The 19,823-nt window shown below is 43.7% G+C and overlaps 1 protein-coding gene across 1 annotated transcript in view; it reads left to right on the top strand.

The window, feature by feature from the left end:
- LOC124616576 (sodium/hydrogen exchanger 9B2-like) overlaps positions 1–19,823 on the top strand; it is a 275,126-nt gene that overhangs the window by 80,154 nt on the left and 175,149 nt on the right. Inside the window, exons 7-9 of the mRNA XM_047144896.1 lie at positions 3,741–3,905; positions 7,574–7,717; positions 17,871–17,972. Of these exons, the coding sequence (XP_047000852.1) occupies positions 3,741–3,905; positions 7,574–7,717; positions 17,871–17,972 (411 nt within the window). The remainder of the gene's footprint in view (positions 1–3,740; positions 3,906–7,573; positions 7,718–17,870; positions 17,973–19,823) is intronic.

Raw genomic sequence — 19,823 nt, 5'->3', positions numbered from 1 at the left:
TCAAAGCGCCACCGTCAGTGTCCTGCAAATCACAATCATTTGCACATGCACAATGAACTGCACAGATACTGGCTTCTGAGCATATTAAACTCTAAGAAAATAAAAGAAAACGACACACCAGTAATGAATTATCCGAATGGGACGGAAATCGGTAGATGTGATACAAATCTAGAGAGCCAGCCGGAGTGGCCGAGCGGTTCTAGGCGCTACAGTCTGTAACCGCGCGACCGCTACGGTCACAGGTTCGAATCCTGCCTCGGGCATGGATGTGTGTGATGTCCTTAGGTTAGTTAGGTTTAAGTAGTTCTAACTTCTAGGAGACTGATGACCTCAGAAGTTAAGTCCCATAGTGCTCAGAGCCATTTGAACCATTTTTTTGAACCAAATCTAGAGACAAACAAATGACAACAATTTTAGAAAAGTTAGATGATTTCTTCAAGAGGAACAGCTTCACAAACTGGGGGTCCTTATGCAAGCAGTTATTGGGTCTGTAACTCATTCATAGAGTTGTTAAATGTCCTCCTGAGCAATATAGTGCCAAATTCTGTCCAACTATGTCGTCAGAATCCCGCGATGATGGGAGGGCTCTACTCATAATGCTCCAAATGTCCTCATTTGGCGAGAGATCCAGCAGCCTTGCTGACCAAGGCAGGTTTCAGAAAGCACGAAGACAACGGATAGAAACTGTCGCTGTTTGCGGGCGAGCATTGCTTTACTGCGGTTTAAGCCCAGGATGGCTTGCCACCACGAAGGAGAGCAAAAGAGAGTGTAGAATATCGTCGGCGTACTGCTGTGCTGTAAGGGAGCCGCAGATGACATCCGAAAGGGGCCTACTACGAAAAGAAATGGTACTTACGTCATCAGTCCTGGTCGTCGCGCCGTGTAGTGGGCAACTACATCTACATCTTCATGGTTACTCTGCAATTCACACTTAAGTGCCTGGCAGAGGGTTTATAGAACTTTTTTCGTACTACTTCTCTACCATTCCACTCTCGAATGACGTGTGGGAAAAAGGAACACCTAAATCTTTCCGTTCGAGCTCTGAATTCTCTTATTTTATTATGATGCTCATTTCGCCCTACGTAGGTGCGTCTCAACAAAATACCGTGTGATCAAAAAGTCAGTATAAATTTGAAAACTGAATAAATCACGGAATAATGTAGGTAGAGAGGTACAAATTGACACACATGCTTGGAATGACATGGTGTTTTATTAGAACCAAAAAAATACAAAAGTTCAAAAAATGTCCGACAGATGGCGCTTCATCTGATCAGAATAGCAATAATTAGCACAACAAAGTAAGACAAAGCAAAAATGATGTTCTTCACAGGAAATGCTCAATATGTCCACCATCATTCCTCAACAATAGCTGTAGTCGAGGAACAATGTTGTGAACGGTACTGTAAAGCATGTATGGAGTTATGGTGAGGCATTGACGTCGGATGTGGTTTTCAGCATCCCTAGGCATGTCGGTCGATCACGATACGCTTGCGTCTTCAGGTAACCCCAAAGCCAAGGCCAAGCATGACGAAAGTGGCGGCTGAACACACGATCATCACCAAACGACGCACGCAAGAGATCTGTCGGACATTCTGTGAACTTTTTTTTTGTTTGTTCTAATAAAACCCCATGTCATTCCAAGCATGTGTGTCAATTTTTACCTTTCTATCTACATTATTCCGTGGTTAATTAAGTTTTCAAATTTATACTGACTTTTTGATCACCCGGTATTTTCGCATTCGGAAGAGAAAGTTGGTGATTGAAATTTTGCAAATTGATCTCGCCGCAAAGAAAACCGCCTTTGTTTCAGTGACTGCCACCCCAACTCGCGTATCATATCAGTAACACTCTCCCTCCTATTGCGCAATAACACGAAACGAGCTGCGGTTCTTCGCACTTTTTCGGTGTCCTCCATCAATCCTACCTGGTAAGGATCCCATACCACGCAACAATATTCCAGCAGAGGACGGACAAGTGTAATATAGGCCGTCTCTTTAGTGGGTTTGTCGCATCTTCTAAGTGTCCTGCCAACGAAGCGCAGTCTTTGTTTCACCCTCCCCACAATATTATCTATGTGGTCTTTCCAAATTAAGTTGCTCGTAATTGTAATTCCTACGCATTTGGTCGAATTGACAGTCCTTAGATTTGTGGGATTTATCGTATACCCAAAATTTATCGGATTTCTTTCAGTACCTATGTGGATGACCTCGCACTTTTCTTTGTTTAGTGCTAATTGCCACTTTTCGCACCATACAGAAATTCTCTTTAGATCATTTTGTAATTGGAATTGAGCGTCTGATGATTTTACTAGACGGTAAATCACAGTGTCATCTGCAAACAATCTAAGGGGGCTGCTCGCATTATCACCTAGATCATTTATATAAATCAGAAACAGCAGAGGGCCTACGACACTACCTTGCGGAACGCCAGATATCACTTCTGTTCTACTCGATGATTTACCGTCCATCACTGTGAACTGTGACCTCTCTGAGAGGAAATCACGAATGCAACCGCACAACTGAGACGATACTTCATATCCACGCAATTTGATTAATAGTTGCTTGTGAGGAACAGTATCAAAAGCCTTCTGGAAATCTAGGAATATAGAATCGATCTGAGATCCCTTGTCAACAGCACTCATTACTTATGGAACCGGTGGGTTCAGGAGGGTAATACGGAACACCGTGCTGGACACCAAAGGCCTCGTATCGCTAGCAGTCGGGATGACAGGCATCTTATCCGCATGGCTGTAACGGATCGTGCAGCCACGTCTCGATCCCTGAGTCAACAGATGGGGACGTTTGCAAGACAACAACCATCTGCACGAACAGTTCGACGACGTTTGCAGCAGCACGGACTATCAGCTGGGAGACCATGGCTGCGGTTACCCTTGACGCTGCATAACAGACAGGAGTGCCTGCGATGGTGTACTCAACGACGAACCTGGGTGCTCGAATGGCAAAACGTCATTTTTTCGGATGAATCCAGGTTCTGTTTACAGCATCATCATGATCGCATCCGTGTTTGGTGACATCGCGGTGAACGCACATTGGAAGCGTGTATTCGTCATCGCCATACTGGCGTATCACTCGGCGTGATGGTATGGGGTGTCATTGGTTACACGTGTCCGTCACCTCTTGTTCGCATTGACGGCACTTTGAACAGTGGACGTTACATTTCAGATGTGTTACGACCCGTGGCTCTACCCTTCATTCGATCCCTGCGAAACCCCACATTTCAGCAGGATAATGCACGACCATATGTTGCAGGTCCTGTACAGGCCTTTCTGGATACAGAAAATGTTCGACTGCTGCCCTGGCCAGCACATTCTCCAGATGTCTCACCAATTGAAAACATCTGGTCAATGGTGGCCGAGCAACTGAGTCGTCATAATACGCCAGTCACTACTCGTGATGAACTGTGTTATCGTGTTGAAGCTGCGTGAGCAGCTGTACCTGTACATGCCATCCAAGTTCTGTTTGACTCAATGCCCAGGCGTATCAAGGCCGTTATTACGACCAGAAGTGGTTGTTCTGGGTACTGATTTCTCAGGATCTATGGACCCAAATTGCGTGAAAATGTAATCACATGTCAGTTCTAGTATATTTGTCCAATGAATACCCGTTTATCATCTGCATTTCTTCTTGGTATAGCAATTTTTTTGGTCAGTAGTGTATGTTAGGCTATGAACGCAGTCGGCGGTGGAGGTGGGTGCGAGTGTTGGTGTTGTGTTGCCGCAGCCGCTGGTGGTGCCTCTGCGGGTGCTGCTGCTGCTGTGTGGGGGCGTGGCCGCGGTGTTCGGCAGCGAAGCGCTGGGGGTGCCCGGCGCCGGGTCGCTGGGCTGCCTCACCGCCGCCTTCGCGTCGGGCATCTCCTGGGAGGCGCTCGGCACTCGACCGGAGGATGTGAGTGGCTGCTGCCGGCGCTGCCGCAAATTCTGCCATCCTCTCTCAGAACTACTTTCCGTCAGTGAGAACACTACCGAGCAAAGGAGTTTCAGGCATTTTTCCCATACCTTTCGCACTCCAGAGTGCAGCCCTGGCTGTCTCCAGATTGGTCACAGTTGTGTTCCATCGTTTTACCTGTAGGTTGTACTGACACCGCCGGAGAATTACCTTGTTGGACACGTCAGTTAGGGAGTTACTGTGTGGATAAAGCACTTACTTCCACACAATATTGACCTGGCCTTCGTAACACATAAAGTGTGTGACGTTCTCTGTTGTTAAACATGTCGTGAGAATAAATTATTAAAATACAAAATTTTCAGTTCATTGATCTCGTATGATTCAGTGAGTAGTAGTGTCTAAGCTTAGGAACTGATGACCTTAGCAGTTCAGCCCCATAAGATTTCACACAAATTTGAATTTGAATTTTGATGTTGTTCATGGGGCCAATAACGATAACTATTATTCGTCTTTGGAACAGAATTTTTGTTATTCTTTTTAACCAAACGTGTTCCACCTAATTGTGCTAGGAAACTTCACTATTATTCTGATGAATGAAACAAATAATTGTATACTTTTGCATTTAATTGCTCCTTGGGGACACTTTTAGGTTACCTAAATATTCGCATTATTGACAAGTGGGTCCTTGCGATTTTGCACTTACTTTCGTATTTACTATGGTTTACGTGAGACTAATATCTTCTTTTGCTAATGTCTGAGTCCCGCATGATGCGCAGGGTCGGCATGGTTAAGTCAGATTTGGCACGATTAATTTGAAGGGGTGGCCCTTCCTGCCGCCACTCCATAAGCCCCGGGACGGAAGCAGTGTACCCCAGCTGCCTGCGTCTAGCGTAAACCATGAAATAGTGCGAACGTTTTTCAAATGTCTGCAAGGCGTGTAACTGAGGCGGGGCTTGGGGTCCAGCCCGGTGTCTACTTAGGGGCATGTTGAAAACCGCCTAAAACCACATCCATGCTGACCGGCACCCGGCCCACGTTGTTAATCCGCCGGGCGGGTTCGATTCAGGGCCGGCGCGCCTACACGAGTCCAGCAAGCAGCGCATTAGCGCTCTCGGCAAACCTGGCGAGTCGTTACGTGAGTCTAATAACTGTTAGTAAGTAATTCATTACAAGCAAACATCACTGTAAAGATTCCAGTCAACTGCCTGTCACAGCCTTATTGTTCTGCAGTGGTCACTTCTGTAACAACTTTATTGCTAGGTTATCTGACTAAAGCAAAGTAACTATTAGATCAACAGCACTGATTCTGAGTTATACATTGTTTTAAACCTTAACATCATTTATTATACTTACACTGAAGGACCTAAGAAACTGATATAGGCATCCGTATTCAAATACAGAGATATGTAAACGGGCAGCACAAGGCGCTGTGGTCGGCAAGGCCTATATAAGACAACAACTGTCTCGTGCAGTTGTTAGATCGGTTACTGCTGCGACAACGGCAGGTTATCAAGATTTCAGTGACTCTGAACGTGGTGTTATAATCGGCGCACGAGCAGTGGGACACAGCATTTCCGAGGTAGCGATGAAATGGGCATTTTCCCGTGCGAATATTTTATGATTGTACCGTGGACATCAGGAATGCGCTAAAAACATCATATCTCCGATATCGCTGCGGCCGGAAAAAGATCTAGCGAAAACTGGACCAACGACGACTGAAGAGAATCGTTCAACGTGACAGAAGTCCAAACCTTCTACAAATTTCAATGCCGGACCATCAACAAGTGTCAGCGTGCGCACCATTCAACGAAACATCATTGATATGGGCTTTCGGAGCCGAAGGCCCAGGCGCAACACAAAGCTTTACGCCTCCCATGGGCCCGTCAACACCGACACTGGACTGTTGACGACTGGAAGCATGTTGCCTGGTCGGGCCAATCTCGTTTCAAATTGTATCGAGCTACATGGACGTGTACGGGTATAGAGACAACGTCATGAATACATGGACCCTGCATGTCAGCAGGGGACTGTCCAAGCTGGTGGAGGCTCTGTAATGGTGTGGAGCGTGTGCAGTTGGGGTGATAGGGGAACCCTGATAGTCTAGATACGACTCTGACACGTGACACATACGTAAGCATCCTTTGCATCCGTTCATGTCCATTGTACATTTCGACGGACTAGGGCAGTTCCAGCGGGACAATGCGATACCCCATACCTCCAGAGTTCCTACAGAGTGGCTCCAGGAACACTCTTCTAACAAGGGAACCTCCCCATCGCACCCCCCTCAGATTTAGTTATAAGTTGGCACAGTGGATAGGCCTTGAAAAACTGAACACAGATCAATTGAGAAAACGGGAAGAAGTTGTGTGGAACTGTGAAAAAATAAGCAAAATATACAAACTGAGTAATTTATGGGAAGATAGGCAGCATCAAGGACTTTTGGAACGCAGGAGCGCCGTGGTCTCGTGGTAACGTGAGCAGCTGCGAAACGGAAGGTCCTTGGTTCAAATCTTCCATCGAGTGAAAAGTTTAATTTTTTATTTTCAGTTTATGTGACAAACTCTTATGTTTTCATCACTTTTTTGGGAGTGATTATCACATCCACAAGAAAACCTAAATCGAGCGAGGTAGAAGAATCTTTTTACCCATTCGCCAAGTGTACAAGTTAGGTGGGTCGACATCATATTCCTGTCATGTGACGCACATGCCGTCACCAATGTCGTATAGAATATATCAGATGTGTTTTCCTGTGGAGGAATCGGTTGACCTATGACCTTGCGATCAAATGTATTCGGTTCCCATTGGAGAGGCACGTCCTTTCGTCTACTAATCGCACGGTTTTGCGATGCGGTCGCAAAACACAGACACTAAACTTATTACAGTGAACAGAGACGTCAATGAACGAACGGACAGATAATAACTATGCAAAAATAAAGAAAGTAAAATTTTCACTCGAGGGTAGACTTGAAGGAAGGACCTCTACTTCTGCAGCTGGTCACGCTAACCACGGGACCACGGCGATCCTCGGCTCACGTTCCCCTTGTTGTTGCCTATCTTGTGCATGGACTACTCAGTTTGTATATTTTGCTTATTTTTTCACAGTTCCACACAACTTCTTCCTGTTTTCTCAATTGATCTGTGTTCACTTTATCAAGGCCTATCCACTGTGCCAACTTATAACTAAATCCGAGGGGGGTGCGATGGGGAGGTTCCCTTGTAAGTTTAAACACTTTCGCTGGCCACCAATCCCCCCAGATATGAAAATTATTGAGCACATATGGGATGCCTTGCAACGTGGTGTACAGAAGACATCTCCAGCTCCTCATGCCCTCTTGGCTTTATTGACAGCTCTGTATAATTCAGTGTCAGTTCCTCCAGCACTACTTCAGAAATTAGTCGAGTCCATGACACGTCGTGTTGCCGCACTTCTGTGTGTTTGTGGTGACCCTACACGATATTAGGCAGGTGTACCACTTTCTTTGGCTCTTCAGTGTACAATACAACAATTAATTAGAAGCTGCTTTGGCCTTCGCATTTCATTATCATTTCTAAAATGGGGAACGGACTTCATAAAAATATCCGAATAATGGAATCTGTGTATAAACTAATTTATCATAGTATCTTCTCGGCGCTTTGTTGTTGGCTCATCAGTTTTTTGTTTGTTTCAGAACCCAGTTGCTACAGCCTTTGAAATATTTTGGATAATATTCGAACCGGTGCTGTTTGGAATAACAGGTACCCAGATAAAATTTGAGGAATTAACGGGAAACCTCGTTTCACTGTGCGTTGCCTGTATCATCACAGCTATGGTGGTGAGTACATAATTCAGCCACATTTAGTATTTAAGTGTCTATGTAGTAAAACAGTGACAAAATACTATTATATGGCCAGTATAAACAGAAGAAATCACACTGCAGACTCGACTACTTGATTTCGGAAGTAAGAATGTCTTCATCAATCGTCTGGGCTAACGGAAGAATAGGTTGGAACAATAGAAACTTTGCAGGAATTACTTAAGCAAGTTTGACTGGACATCGAGTCAAGAGGGATACTATAGGAAAATATGAGAGGAAAGTCAGCATTGGAAGCCAGCAACAAACATTACGCTCACATCTGCCAAGTACAGAGTGCACAGTCAAAAAGTCAGAAACAAGAAAAAGTAAGACTGAAAACAAACCATAAAACACATGAAACACATATCTCCAGTCGCTATAGCTGATCCACCTAACCAGTTTTAAAACTGTTCAGAATCGTTGTTAGGAAACAATAGAGAATGACAGGCTGAATAAGAAAACAGAAAAAAGTATAGGTTGCGTAAAACCACTCAAAAAATGTCAAAAACCGTATTATGATGAGAAAGGTAAAAAGCAACTGGAGGTTGTATCTGTATGTTGAGACAGCAAAAAAAAGTTGCAAACCAAAATAGAGTTTGATTTAACTGTGACAATGATTATTTTAAGAGAAAAAAGTTATAATAAAATCTCACATATCTATCATAATTACGCTTATGACAGTAGTGCGAGAGAAAGCGATGCGTTGGTGAATTTACGGCTGATTTATGCCATCAGTCCTCTGACTGGCTTGATGTGGCGCCCACTATTCCCCCTCTTACGTCAGTCTTTTCATCCAGTGTCCTGAACTATATGTTGCGCATATCCCAGTCTTCCTGTTCCTCTACAAGTTTAGCCTGATGTGGCTCCTTCCATCAAGTGATATGTGTACTTAAGTTTGGTTGAAATCGGTCCAGTGGTTTAGGGGGAGATGAGGAACATACATACATTTTTATAATGTGCATGGATGAGAAGTCAGTCTATATTACTAAACCGCTAAAACGATCAATCACCCTATCTCATTTGCAGGTTGTCTATGTAACAGACTCCACGCGCAACAAAAATTTGGTTTTCATTATTTAAAACAGTAATTGAGTGAATATACTGTCATAACCGACTCGTTAAGAGATATAATGTTACGTTAAAGGGGTAACACAATGAGTCAAGTACTTAAGTCAGGAAGTGTGTACGTATACGACTTGGGGCAGTGTTAGTCACAGCGCGCAAATTCTTCGAAGTCTTTGAGAACAGTTTAACGACTTTCGTCAACAAAAACCTTTTCGAAGCTATTCCTCGCTGGCATCCTCCACAAAATAATGAAAGGAAAAAAACTGTCTTTTATTACATTTTTGCTGTTCAAGCACTAAAACCTCAGCGTCAGGAATGACACTTTACTTTATTACTTCTTTTCTGTTAATTCCATTCGCAACCCTTGTTGAAGAGAGAATCCACAAATACACTACTGGCCATTAAAATTGCTACACCAGGAAGAAATGCAGATGATAAACGGGTATTCATTGGACAAATATATTATACTAGAACTGACATGTGACTACATTTTCACGAAATTTGGGTGTAAAGATCCTGAGAAATCAATACCCAGAACAACCACCTCTGGCCGTAATAACAGCCTTGATATGCCTGGGCATTGAGTCAAACAGAGCTTGGATGGCGTGTACAGGTACAGCTGCCCATGCAGCTTCAGCACGAAATCAGTTCATCAAGAGTAGTGACTGGCGTATTGTGGCGAGCCAGTTGTTCGGTCACCATTGACCAGACGTTTTCAATTGGTGAGAGATCTGGAATATGTGCCGGCCAGGGCAGCAGTCGAACATTTTCGGTATCCAGAAAGACCCATGCAGGACCTGCAACATACGGTCGTGGATTATCCTGCTGAAATGTAGGGTTTTGCAGGGATCGAATGAAGGGTAGAGCCACGGGTCGTAACACATCTGAAATGTAACGTCCACTGTTCAAAGTGCCGTCAATGCGAACAAGAGGTGGCCGAGACGTGTAACCAATGGCACCCCATACCATCACGACGGGTGATACGCCAGTATGGCGATGACGAATACACGCTTCCAATGTGCGTTCTCCACGATGTCGCCAGATACGGATGCGACCATCATGATGCTGTAAACAGAACCTGGATTCACCCGAAATAATGACGTTTTGCCATTCGTGCACCCAGGTTCGTCGTTGCAGGCGCTCCTGTCTGTGATGCAGCGTCAAGGTTAGCCGCAGCCTTGGTCTCCGAGCTGATAGTCCATGCTGCTGCAAACGTCGTCGAACTGTTCGTACAGATGGTTGTTGTCTTGCAAACGTCGCCATCTGTTGACTCAGGGATCGAGACGTGGCTGCACGATCCGCTACAGCCATGCGGATAAGATGCCTGTCATCTCGACTGCTAGTGATACGAGGCCGTTGGGATCCAGCACGGCGTTCCGTATTACCCTCTTGAACCCACCGATTCCATATAATGCTAACAGTCATTGGATCTCGACCAACGCGAGGACCAATGTCGCGATACGATTAACCGCAATCGCGATAGGATACAATCCCACCTTTATCAAAGCCGGAAACGTGACGGTACGCATTTTTCCTCCTGACACGAGGCATCACAACAACGTTTCACCAGGCAATGCTGGTCAACTGCTGTTTGTATATGAGAAATCGGTTGGATCTTTCCTCATGCCAGTACGTCGTAGGTGTCACCACCGGCGCCAACCTTGTGTGAATGCTCTGAAAAACGAATCATTTGCATATCACAGCATCTCCTTCCTGTCGGTTAAATTTCGCGTCGGCAGCACGTCATCTTTGTGGTTTAGCAATTTTAATGGCCAGTAGTGTACTACTAAGTGTAAGTTATACAATTGTACGCCACATAGGTTAGGATACATGACGTCATAAACATTCAGATATTTGAAAAACCAACTTTCCTCAAAATGAGGTGGAAATTATCAAGACCGCACTCATATAGTGTCTGAATTTATTCTGTGCAGGGTACTTCGACTTATTAAAGAATCTGATGTGGAGGAGTTATTGGTACCCCCATGTTCCAGAATGCGGCAAGTGTCCCTCGTCCACTTACCCTCATTCCTCTGTCCCATACCCTCTTGCTAGCGTCTGTGATCTGCAGTACTGTGCAGTGTAAATGTAATTTAACTAGAGAGCTTCATTAAGTCTAGTGTGCATTTTTTCCACTTCAAGTTGTGGTCTTTTTACTGTAATCTGATTACTGTGTTCCAGTAATTCCATTAACTGAATCGAGTACAGCTATGGACTGTGTCATATCGTGATAAGTACTGGGCCCCGTGGTTGTAATTAGTGCAGCTGCTCATAAGGGTCCAGTGTAGGCTGTAATTATCATACGGCAGACACGCTAATGCGTTAATGCGAAACCAATCTCGCTGAAAACAAATTAGTTCCACCTTTGGGCACCAGGTACGAATCTGGTGCTGTAGGGCATCTCGTCGACGTCTCCAGTGCTCATACTGAACAAATTATGTAAGTGGCGGTTAAAAAGTCATCATTATGCCTTTCTCACTTGTTCGAACTTTTTTGCCCATGTTCCATTTGTAATCCATTTTTTTTTAATTGGTCAACAGTCTACTGACTGGTTTGATGCGGCCCGCCACGAATTCCTTTCCTGTGCTAACCTCTTCATCTCAGAGCAGCACTTGCAACCTACGTCCTCAATTATTTGCTTGACGTATTCCAATCTCTGTCTTCCTCTACAGTTTTTGCCCTCTACAGCTCCCTCTAGTACCATGGAAGTCATTCCCTCATGTCTTAGCAGATGCCCTATCATCCTGGCCCTTCTCCTTATCAGTGTTTTCCACATATTCCTTTCCTCCCCGATTCTACGTAGAACCTCCTCATTCCTTACCTTATCAGTCCACCTAATTTTCAACATTCGTCTATAGCACCACATCCCAAATGCTTCGATTCTCTTCTGTTCCGGTTTTCCCACAGTCCATGTTTCACACTACCATACAATGCTGTACTGCAGATGTACATCCTCAGAAATTTCTTCCTCAAATTAAGGCTGGTATTTGATATTAGTAGACTTCTCTTGGCCAGAAATGCCTTTTTTCCCATAGCGAGTCTGCTTTTGATGTCCTCCTTGCTCCCTCCGTCATTGGTTATTTTACTGCCTAGGTAGCAGAATTCCTAAACTTCATTGACTTCGTGACCATTAATCCTGATGTTAAGTTTCTCGCTGTTCTCATTTCTACTACTTCTCATTACCTTCGTCTTTCTCCGATTTACTCTCAAACCATACTATGTACTCATTAGACTGTTCATTCCGTTCAGCAGATCATTTAATTCTTCTTCACTTTCACTCAGGACAGCAATGTCATCAGCGAATCGTATCATTGATATCCTTTCACCTTGTATTTTAATTCCACTCCTGAACCTTTCTTTTATTTCCATCATTGCTTCCTCGATGTACAGATTGAAGAGTAGGGTCTTACACCCTTCTTAATACGAGCACTTCGTTCTTGATCGTCCACTCTTATTATTCCCTCTTGGTTGTTGTACATATTGTATATGACCGGTCTCTACCTATAGCTTACCCCTACTTTTTTCAGAATCTCGAACAGCTTGCACCATTTTATATTGTCGAACCTTTTTCCAGGTCGACAAATCCTATGAAAGTGTCTTGATTTTTCTTTAGCCTTGCTTCCATTATTAGCCGTAACGTCAGAATTGCCTCTCTCGTCCCTTTACTTTTCCTAAAGCCAAACTGATCGTCACCTAGCGCATTCTCAATTTTCTTTTCCATTCTTCTGTATATTATTCTTGTAAGCAGCTTCGATGCATGAGCTGTTAAGCTGATTGTGCGATAATTCTCGCATATGTCAACTCTTGCCGTCTTCGGAATTGTGTGGATGATGCTTTTCCGAAAGTCAGATGGTATATCGCCAGACTCATATATTCTACACACCAACGTGAATAGTCGTTTTGTTGCCACTTCCCCCAATGATTTTAGAAATTCTGATGGAATGTTATCTATCCCTTCTGCCTTATTTGACCGTAAGTCCTCCAAAGCTCTTTTAAATTCCGATTCTAATACTGGATCCCCTGTCTCTTCTAAATCGACTCCTGTTTCTTCTTCTATCACATCAGACAAATCTTCACCCTCATAGAGGCTTTCAATGTATTCTTTCCACCTATCTGCTCTCTCCTCTGCATTTAACAGTGGAATTCCCGTTGCACTCTTAATCTTACCACCGTTGCTTTTAATGTCACCAAAGGTTGTTTTGACTTTCCTGTATGCTGAGTCTGTCCTTCCGACAATCACATCTTTTTCGATGTCTTCACATTTTTCCTGCAGCCATTTCGTCTTAGCTTCCCTGCACTTCCTATTAATTTCATTCCTCAGCGACTTGTATTTCTGTATTCCTGATTTTCCCGGAACATGTTTGTACTTCCTCCTTTCATCAATCAACTGAAGTATTTCTTCTGTTACCCATGGATTCTTCGCAGCTACCTTCTTTGTACCTATGTTTTCCTTCCCAACTTCTGTGATGGCCCTTTTTAGAGATGTCCATTCTTCTTCAACTGTACTGCCTACTGCGCTATTCCTTATTGCTGTATCTATAGCGTTAGAGAACTTCAAACGTATCTCGTCAATCCTTAGTACTTCCGTATCCCACTTCTTTGCGTATTGATTCTTCTTGACTAATTTCTTGAACTTCAGCCTACTCTTCATCACTACTATATTGTGATCTGAGTCTATATCTGCTCCTGGGTACGCCTCACAATCCAGTATCTGATTTCGGAATCTCTGTCTGACCATGATGTAATCTAATTAAAATCTTCCCGTATCTCCCGGCCTTTTCCAAGTATACCTCCTCCTCTTGTGATTCTTGAACAGGGTATTCGCTATTACTAGCTGAAACTTGTTACAGAACTCAATTAGTCTTTCTCCTCTTTCATTCCTAGTCCCAAGCCCATATTCTCCTGTAACCTTTTCTTCTACTCCTTCCCCTACAACTGCATTCCAGTCGCCCATGACTATTAGATTTTCGTCCCCCTTTACATATTGCATTACCCTTTCAATATCCTCATACACTTTCTCTATCTGTTCATCTTCAGCTTGCGACGTCGGCATGTATACCTGAACTATTGTCGGTGTTGGTCTGCTGTCGATTCTGATTAGAACAACCCGGTCACTGAACTGTTCACAGTAACACACCCTCTGCCCTACCTTCCTATTCATAACGAATCCTACACCTCCGCCACACACCGTTGGGTGGCTTGCGGAGTATCAATGTAGATGTAGATGTAGATGTTATACCATTTTCTGCTGCTGTTGATATTACACGATACTCATCTGACCAAAAATCCTTGTCTTCCTTCCACTTCACTTCACTGACCCCTGCTATGTCTAGATTGAGCCTTTGCATTTCCCTTTTCAGATTTTCTAGTTTCCCTACCACGTTCAAGCTTCTGACATTCCACGCCCCGACTCGTAGAACGTTATCTTTTCGTTGATTATTCAATCTTTTTCTCATGGTAACCTCTCCCTTGGCAGTCCCCTCTCGGAGATCCGAATGGGGGACTATTCCGGAATGTTTTGCCAATGGAGAGTTCATCACGACACTTCTTCAATTACAGGGCACGTGCGTTGTGGATACACGTTACGTGTCTTTATTGCAGTGGTTTCCATTGCCTTCTGCATCCTCATGTCGTTGATCATTGCTGATTCTTCCGCCTTTAGGGGCAATTTCCCACCCCTAGGACAAGAGAGTGCCCTGAACCTCTATCCGCTCCTCCGCCCTCTTTGACAAGGCCGTTGGCAGAATGAGGCTAACTTCTTATGCCGGAAGTCTTCGGCCGCCAATGCTGATTATTTATCAACATTTAGGCAGTGGCGGGGATCGAACCCGGGACCGAAGACGTTTTGATTATGAATCAAAGGCGCTACCCCTAGACCACGGGTCCATACTTGTAATCCATTACGTATCGAAATATTTCTATATGGCTTTCTTGCATTCACAGCGCCAGGTTTGCATCTGATGGCCAAAACTGGAAATAATCTTTTCCAGCATAAATCGATTCTGCATTACAATATGTACCACGTTTCGCTGCTGTATTCCTCTGTTATGCCAGTCCCACCTGGATATCTCCTCCCAGCCCCCCCAAATTCTATAAGCCCCTCCACATCCTCGAGCACCATGCACTCTGCCTCGCCTTCCGTATACGCCTCCCCTCCCCCACATGGATCCTCTACGACCAGATTCCTTTCCCCCACCTGTTCCTATTCCTCGAACATATCCATATACTCTACACCTCCCACCGCCTTGATCCCCCTCATCCCCTGGTTGCTCCTCTCCAACCCGCGCCTTCACTGTTGTGTCCCCCATACCCTTCATCTCTACACCCTTCATCTCCATTCCCAAGGTGGCTTCCGTCAACTCCCTCTCCTGGATGATGCCCTCTCTCCCTCCATTCATCCCTCCTATCACATCTGATCCTCACCTCCCCCTCCTTTCCTCTGTGCTTTCCCCGGACTCCCTCTTCCCCCCCCCCTTCCATCCTGATTTTTCCCCATGTACCCTCTCTCTGTCTCCCTTCTCTCTCCTGAGTCCTTTCTGCTCTACCCTCCACTGCCTTTCCCACTCCTTCTCGTGTCTGCCCAGCCCCCCTCCTTTCTATGTCCCCTTCCACCATCGGCTCCCCCTTTTCTTTTCCTCTCCTCCCCCATCATAGGTCCAGGTCCTACCCCCGCCTCCCCCCCCCCCCCTCATCTGCTGCTCTGTCACCTGTATAGTGCTGTTATAAGTGTGTGTTCAGTGTTGGGCATACCCTGTCAGTGTTGTGAACAGCCGCCATACTGTCACTAGTTGTGTTTTTTTATCTTGTGCGAATGGAAACCAGACTGTCACCATGTTTTTTAATTGTGCCTGTTACTACTTCATCCACATCGTCACCGCAGTGTTTTTATAGTTTAAATCCCACAACTTACCACCATTTTACAGTTTTTTTTACAATGCCAGCGTTTTATCACCTGTTTTTCTTGTTTCTTTCTATTCTCATTATCTTTTTTAACTTTTCTGTAGGCTGTAGAGCAGCATATTACACTGCTACCCTCTTTGGGGTGGGGGGGAATTGAAATCCAATAAACAAAAAAAAGCTGCTGTATGAGAATGACAGCCGACAATGGACCTCCATGAGTAGCTACACTTTCATTATAATCACCAAGTACATGTCTTGTGAAAATTCACTGAATGTCCTAAAGATAATATTTATTCATATTCTTGTAGCATCTGCATTTAGGTGAAAGTCACAGTAACTACTAGGAAAAAATACAAGCACTAACTTGGAAATAGACACACACATGAAACAAAGAAGTCTCGGTAATGAATCTATTGGTAATACATATTTTCTTCTTGTACGAGGGTGAGTCAAATGAAAACCTTCAATATTGTTTCAAATATTATTTATTGTGCAGAAGTGGTACAAAGCTGTATCGCTTTTCAACATAATCTCCCCCACGCTCAATGCAAGTCCTCCAGCGCTTACAAAGTGCATAAATTCCTTTAGAAAAAAATTCTTTTGGTAGTCTGCACAAGCACTCATGCACCGTGTTGCGTACCTCTTTATCAGAAAGGAACTTCTTTCCTCCCATTGCGTCTTTGAGTGGTCCCGACATATGGAAATCATTTGGGGCAAGATTTGGTGAGTATGGTAGATGAGGAAGACACTCAAAATGCAGGTCTGCGATTGTTGCAACTATTGTACAGGCAGTGTGGTGCCTTGCATTGTACTGTTGCATAAGGACACCTGTGACAGCAATCCAAGTCTCTTTGATTTAATTGGAGGCTGTAGATGATTTTTTAGGAGATCTGTGTATGATGCACTGGTGACAGTGGCCCCTCTAGGCATGTAATGCTCCAAAATGACGCCTTTTTGGTCCAAAAAGAGAGTCAGCACAACCTTCCTTACTGATGGTTCTGTTTGAAACTTCTTTGGTTTTCGTGACGAGGAATGGCGCCATTCCTTGCTCGCTCTCTTCGTTTCCGGTTGGTGGAAGTGAACCCAGGTTTCGTCCCCAGTAACGATTGTTGCAAGGAAGTCATCACCTCGTTCAAACTGCAGAAGAAGTTTTTCACAAGCATCAACACATCGTTCTCTCATTTCAAGAGTCAGCTGCCGTGGTACCCATCTTGCAGACACTTCGTGAAACAGGAGCACATCATGCACAATGTGGTGTGCTAACCCATGACTAATGTGTAAACATGCTGCAATGCCATTCAGTGTCACTCGGCGGTTTTCCTTCACTATGGCTTCAACTGCTGCAATGTTCTGTGGAGTCACAACTCGTTGTGTCTGACCTGGACGAGGTGCATCGTCCACTGAAGTTACACCATTTGCGAAATTCCTACTCCATTGGTAGACTTGCTGCTGTGACAAACATGCATCACCATACTGAACCTTCATTCGTCGATGAATTTCAATAGGTTTCACACCTTCACTACGCAAAAACCGATTAAGAGAACGCTGTTCTTCCCTGGTGCAAGTCGGAAGTGGGGCAGCCATCTTTATACTGATACTGCGACGGTACGTGTGCATCTGCACTATGCTGCCACCTACAGGCCATTCTGCACGCTCTTTGTAGCACGCTAACCAACTTACAGGATAACAGGGCGGAATTTCGATTTGTTATTACAAATGTATGGTTTTCATTTGACTCACCCTCGTACATTCATTCTATTTGATCCAGTGTGTGGCTAAAATTTTCTAGCTTAACAGCCACTGTGCCCATTTTTCTGTATGTCCATGGAAACCGTAACAAAATTAATATTTGATTGATGTCAGCATCTCTGAAATTTTTGCTTTACATTTTTAAACTGTGTGTGAAAATACTTCATGTTATGGAAAGTGTAAATTCTTAGATGGAGGTAGGAACTAGTAATTCAAGTGTTCTGGAGTGTCTATAGCAGTACGATGATGCAACAGGTTCATTATAAAAATTCGGATTGAATGAGTCTTAGCTTTTTATGTAAAGTGTTATGATATATGACTGCATTAATAAATTTAGTTTTGTTTCGGAATGAGTTCGTGAAAGTCGACCAGAAACAAATGACATTCGGTTTAAAAAGTATTTCTCTCTTTTTTTTAGGTACGAATACTGGCAACAATGCTCTTGGGAATTGGCAGTAAACTAAACCTCAAGGAAAAAATTTTTGTCTCTTTATCCTGGATGGCGAAGGCTGCTGGTCAGGTATGTATATTACCAAAACTAATTATGGGTGAGTACTGGCAGCAAAAGTTACACAAAACACAGTATGTTAACTATGTTAGAAATAGAGTGTTTAAATCCACAAAACCCTTCAATAGAAATTCTATCGTCAGTAGACTGTTCCGTCGACTCAGCATATCCTGTGAGTCTTCACTCTCAATGAGGACAGTAATATCATCTGTAAATCGTATCTTGACTTCTTCTGACCCTGAATCTTACCCCACTCTTGAATCTTCTTTTCTTTCTGCAGTTGCTTTTTCGGTGTACAGCCTGAACATTACGGACTGCATCTCTGTCTTAGGCCCTCCTGAATCCGAGGACTTCGTTCTTGGTCTACATTTCTTACTGTTCCCACTTGGTTCTTGTAGACATTAAATATTATCCGTCTTTCCCAGTAGGTTATTCCTGTTCTCTCAGCATTTCAGACATCCTGCACAATTTTACATTATTGAATGCTTTTTACAGGTCAGCAAATTCTACGAACAGGTCTTGATTTTTTGCACAAGTTTTCCATTCTTAATCGCAACGTCGGAACTGCTTCTCCGGTGTCCTTACCTTCCCAAAAACCAAACTGATGGTCGTAACTCCATCTTCTGGTGGAGCATAGCACTATGGCTGTTCATTGTTCAATAAAATCAATACCAGTCGCCGTTATACAGGTTTATTTCTAGACAACCAGTTTCGACGTTACACTACGTCATCTTCAAGCCAAAACTGCTCCAATTCAGTAACCTTCGTGTTGCAAATATAACAGTGGGTTGCTGACTATTGTCCAACGAACACGTATACCTGTAATAGCTATTACGAGACCAGTTAAAGGCACTGCTTTATTTGTGACACGAAGGTTACTGGATTGGAGCAGTTTTGGCCTGAAGATGACGTATTGTAACGTCGAAACTGGTTGCCTAGAAATAAACCTATATAACGGTGATTGGTATTATTTTTATTGAAAATTGATGATCATCTATCAGACCCTTAATTTTCTTTTACATTTTTCTACATTTTTTTTTTTTTTTTTTTTTTTTTTTTTTTTTTTTTTTTTTTTTTTTTTTTTTTTGAACAGGTTGGATGCATGAGCAGTCAAGTTCATTGCGCGATAGTTCTCACACTCATATGCCCTTGCTGTCTTCGGCATTGTGTGGATGATATTTTTCCGAAAGGCTGATGGTACGGGAGTTGCACAAAAATATGGAAACAGCGTGAGAAACGAATGACTGCAATAAATGCAGATCTTAGCGAAGCCTACAGGTGTTGTTGTTTTTGACCGCGAATGAAAACCTGTGTTTTATCCTCTATACATTGTAAGAGTCAATCGTTGTCGGAATATTGTTTTGTGAAGCTGTGAGTGCGTTATGTTGGGGCTAAGTGAATTTGAACGTGGGGAAATCGTTTCTACTCTTATGCCGGGTGCTTCCGTAACGACAGTAGCCGAAGGGTTTGATGTTTCAAGAGGCACAGTATCAAAGATTTATATCGCATGCAGGGAAGGCGGATAAACATCATGCACTAAGTCTCAATGCGAACTAAATTGTGTGTTGGGTGATCGTGAAGGAGGTCATTGAAGAGGATTATGACAAAAAAATAAGAGGACGTCAGCCGGAAAAGTCAGTGCAGAACTGAATGTCACTCTCCCGAACACTGTCAGCACCAAAACAATGCGAAGGGAGCTCCATAGGTTGGGAATTGGAGGGCGAGCTGGAAATCCAAAACTGCTCATCAGTGATGCCAGGAACAGTAAAAAAGTAGTGCTGAAGTAATAAAACGTGGACTATGGAGCAATGGAAGAATGACGTTTGGTCGAATGAGTCTTGTTTCATATTGTTTCCAACATCT

The sequence above is a fragment of the Schistocerca americana genome, chromosome 5 (genome assembly GCF_021461395.2).
Source record: "Schistocerca americana isolate TAMUIC-IGC-003095 chromosome 5, iqSchAmer2.1, whole genome shotgun sequence".
NCBI lineage: Eukaryota > Metazoa > Arthropoda > Insecta > Orthoptera > Acrididae > Schistocerca > Schistocerca americana.
Note: the sequence above shows the minus strand (reverse complement) of the source record. Positions and strands in the feature narration are given on the sequence as shown.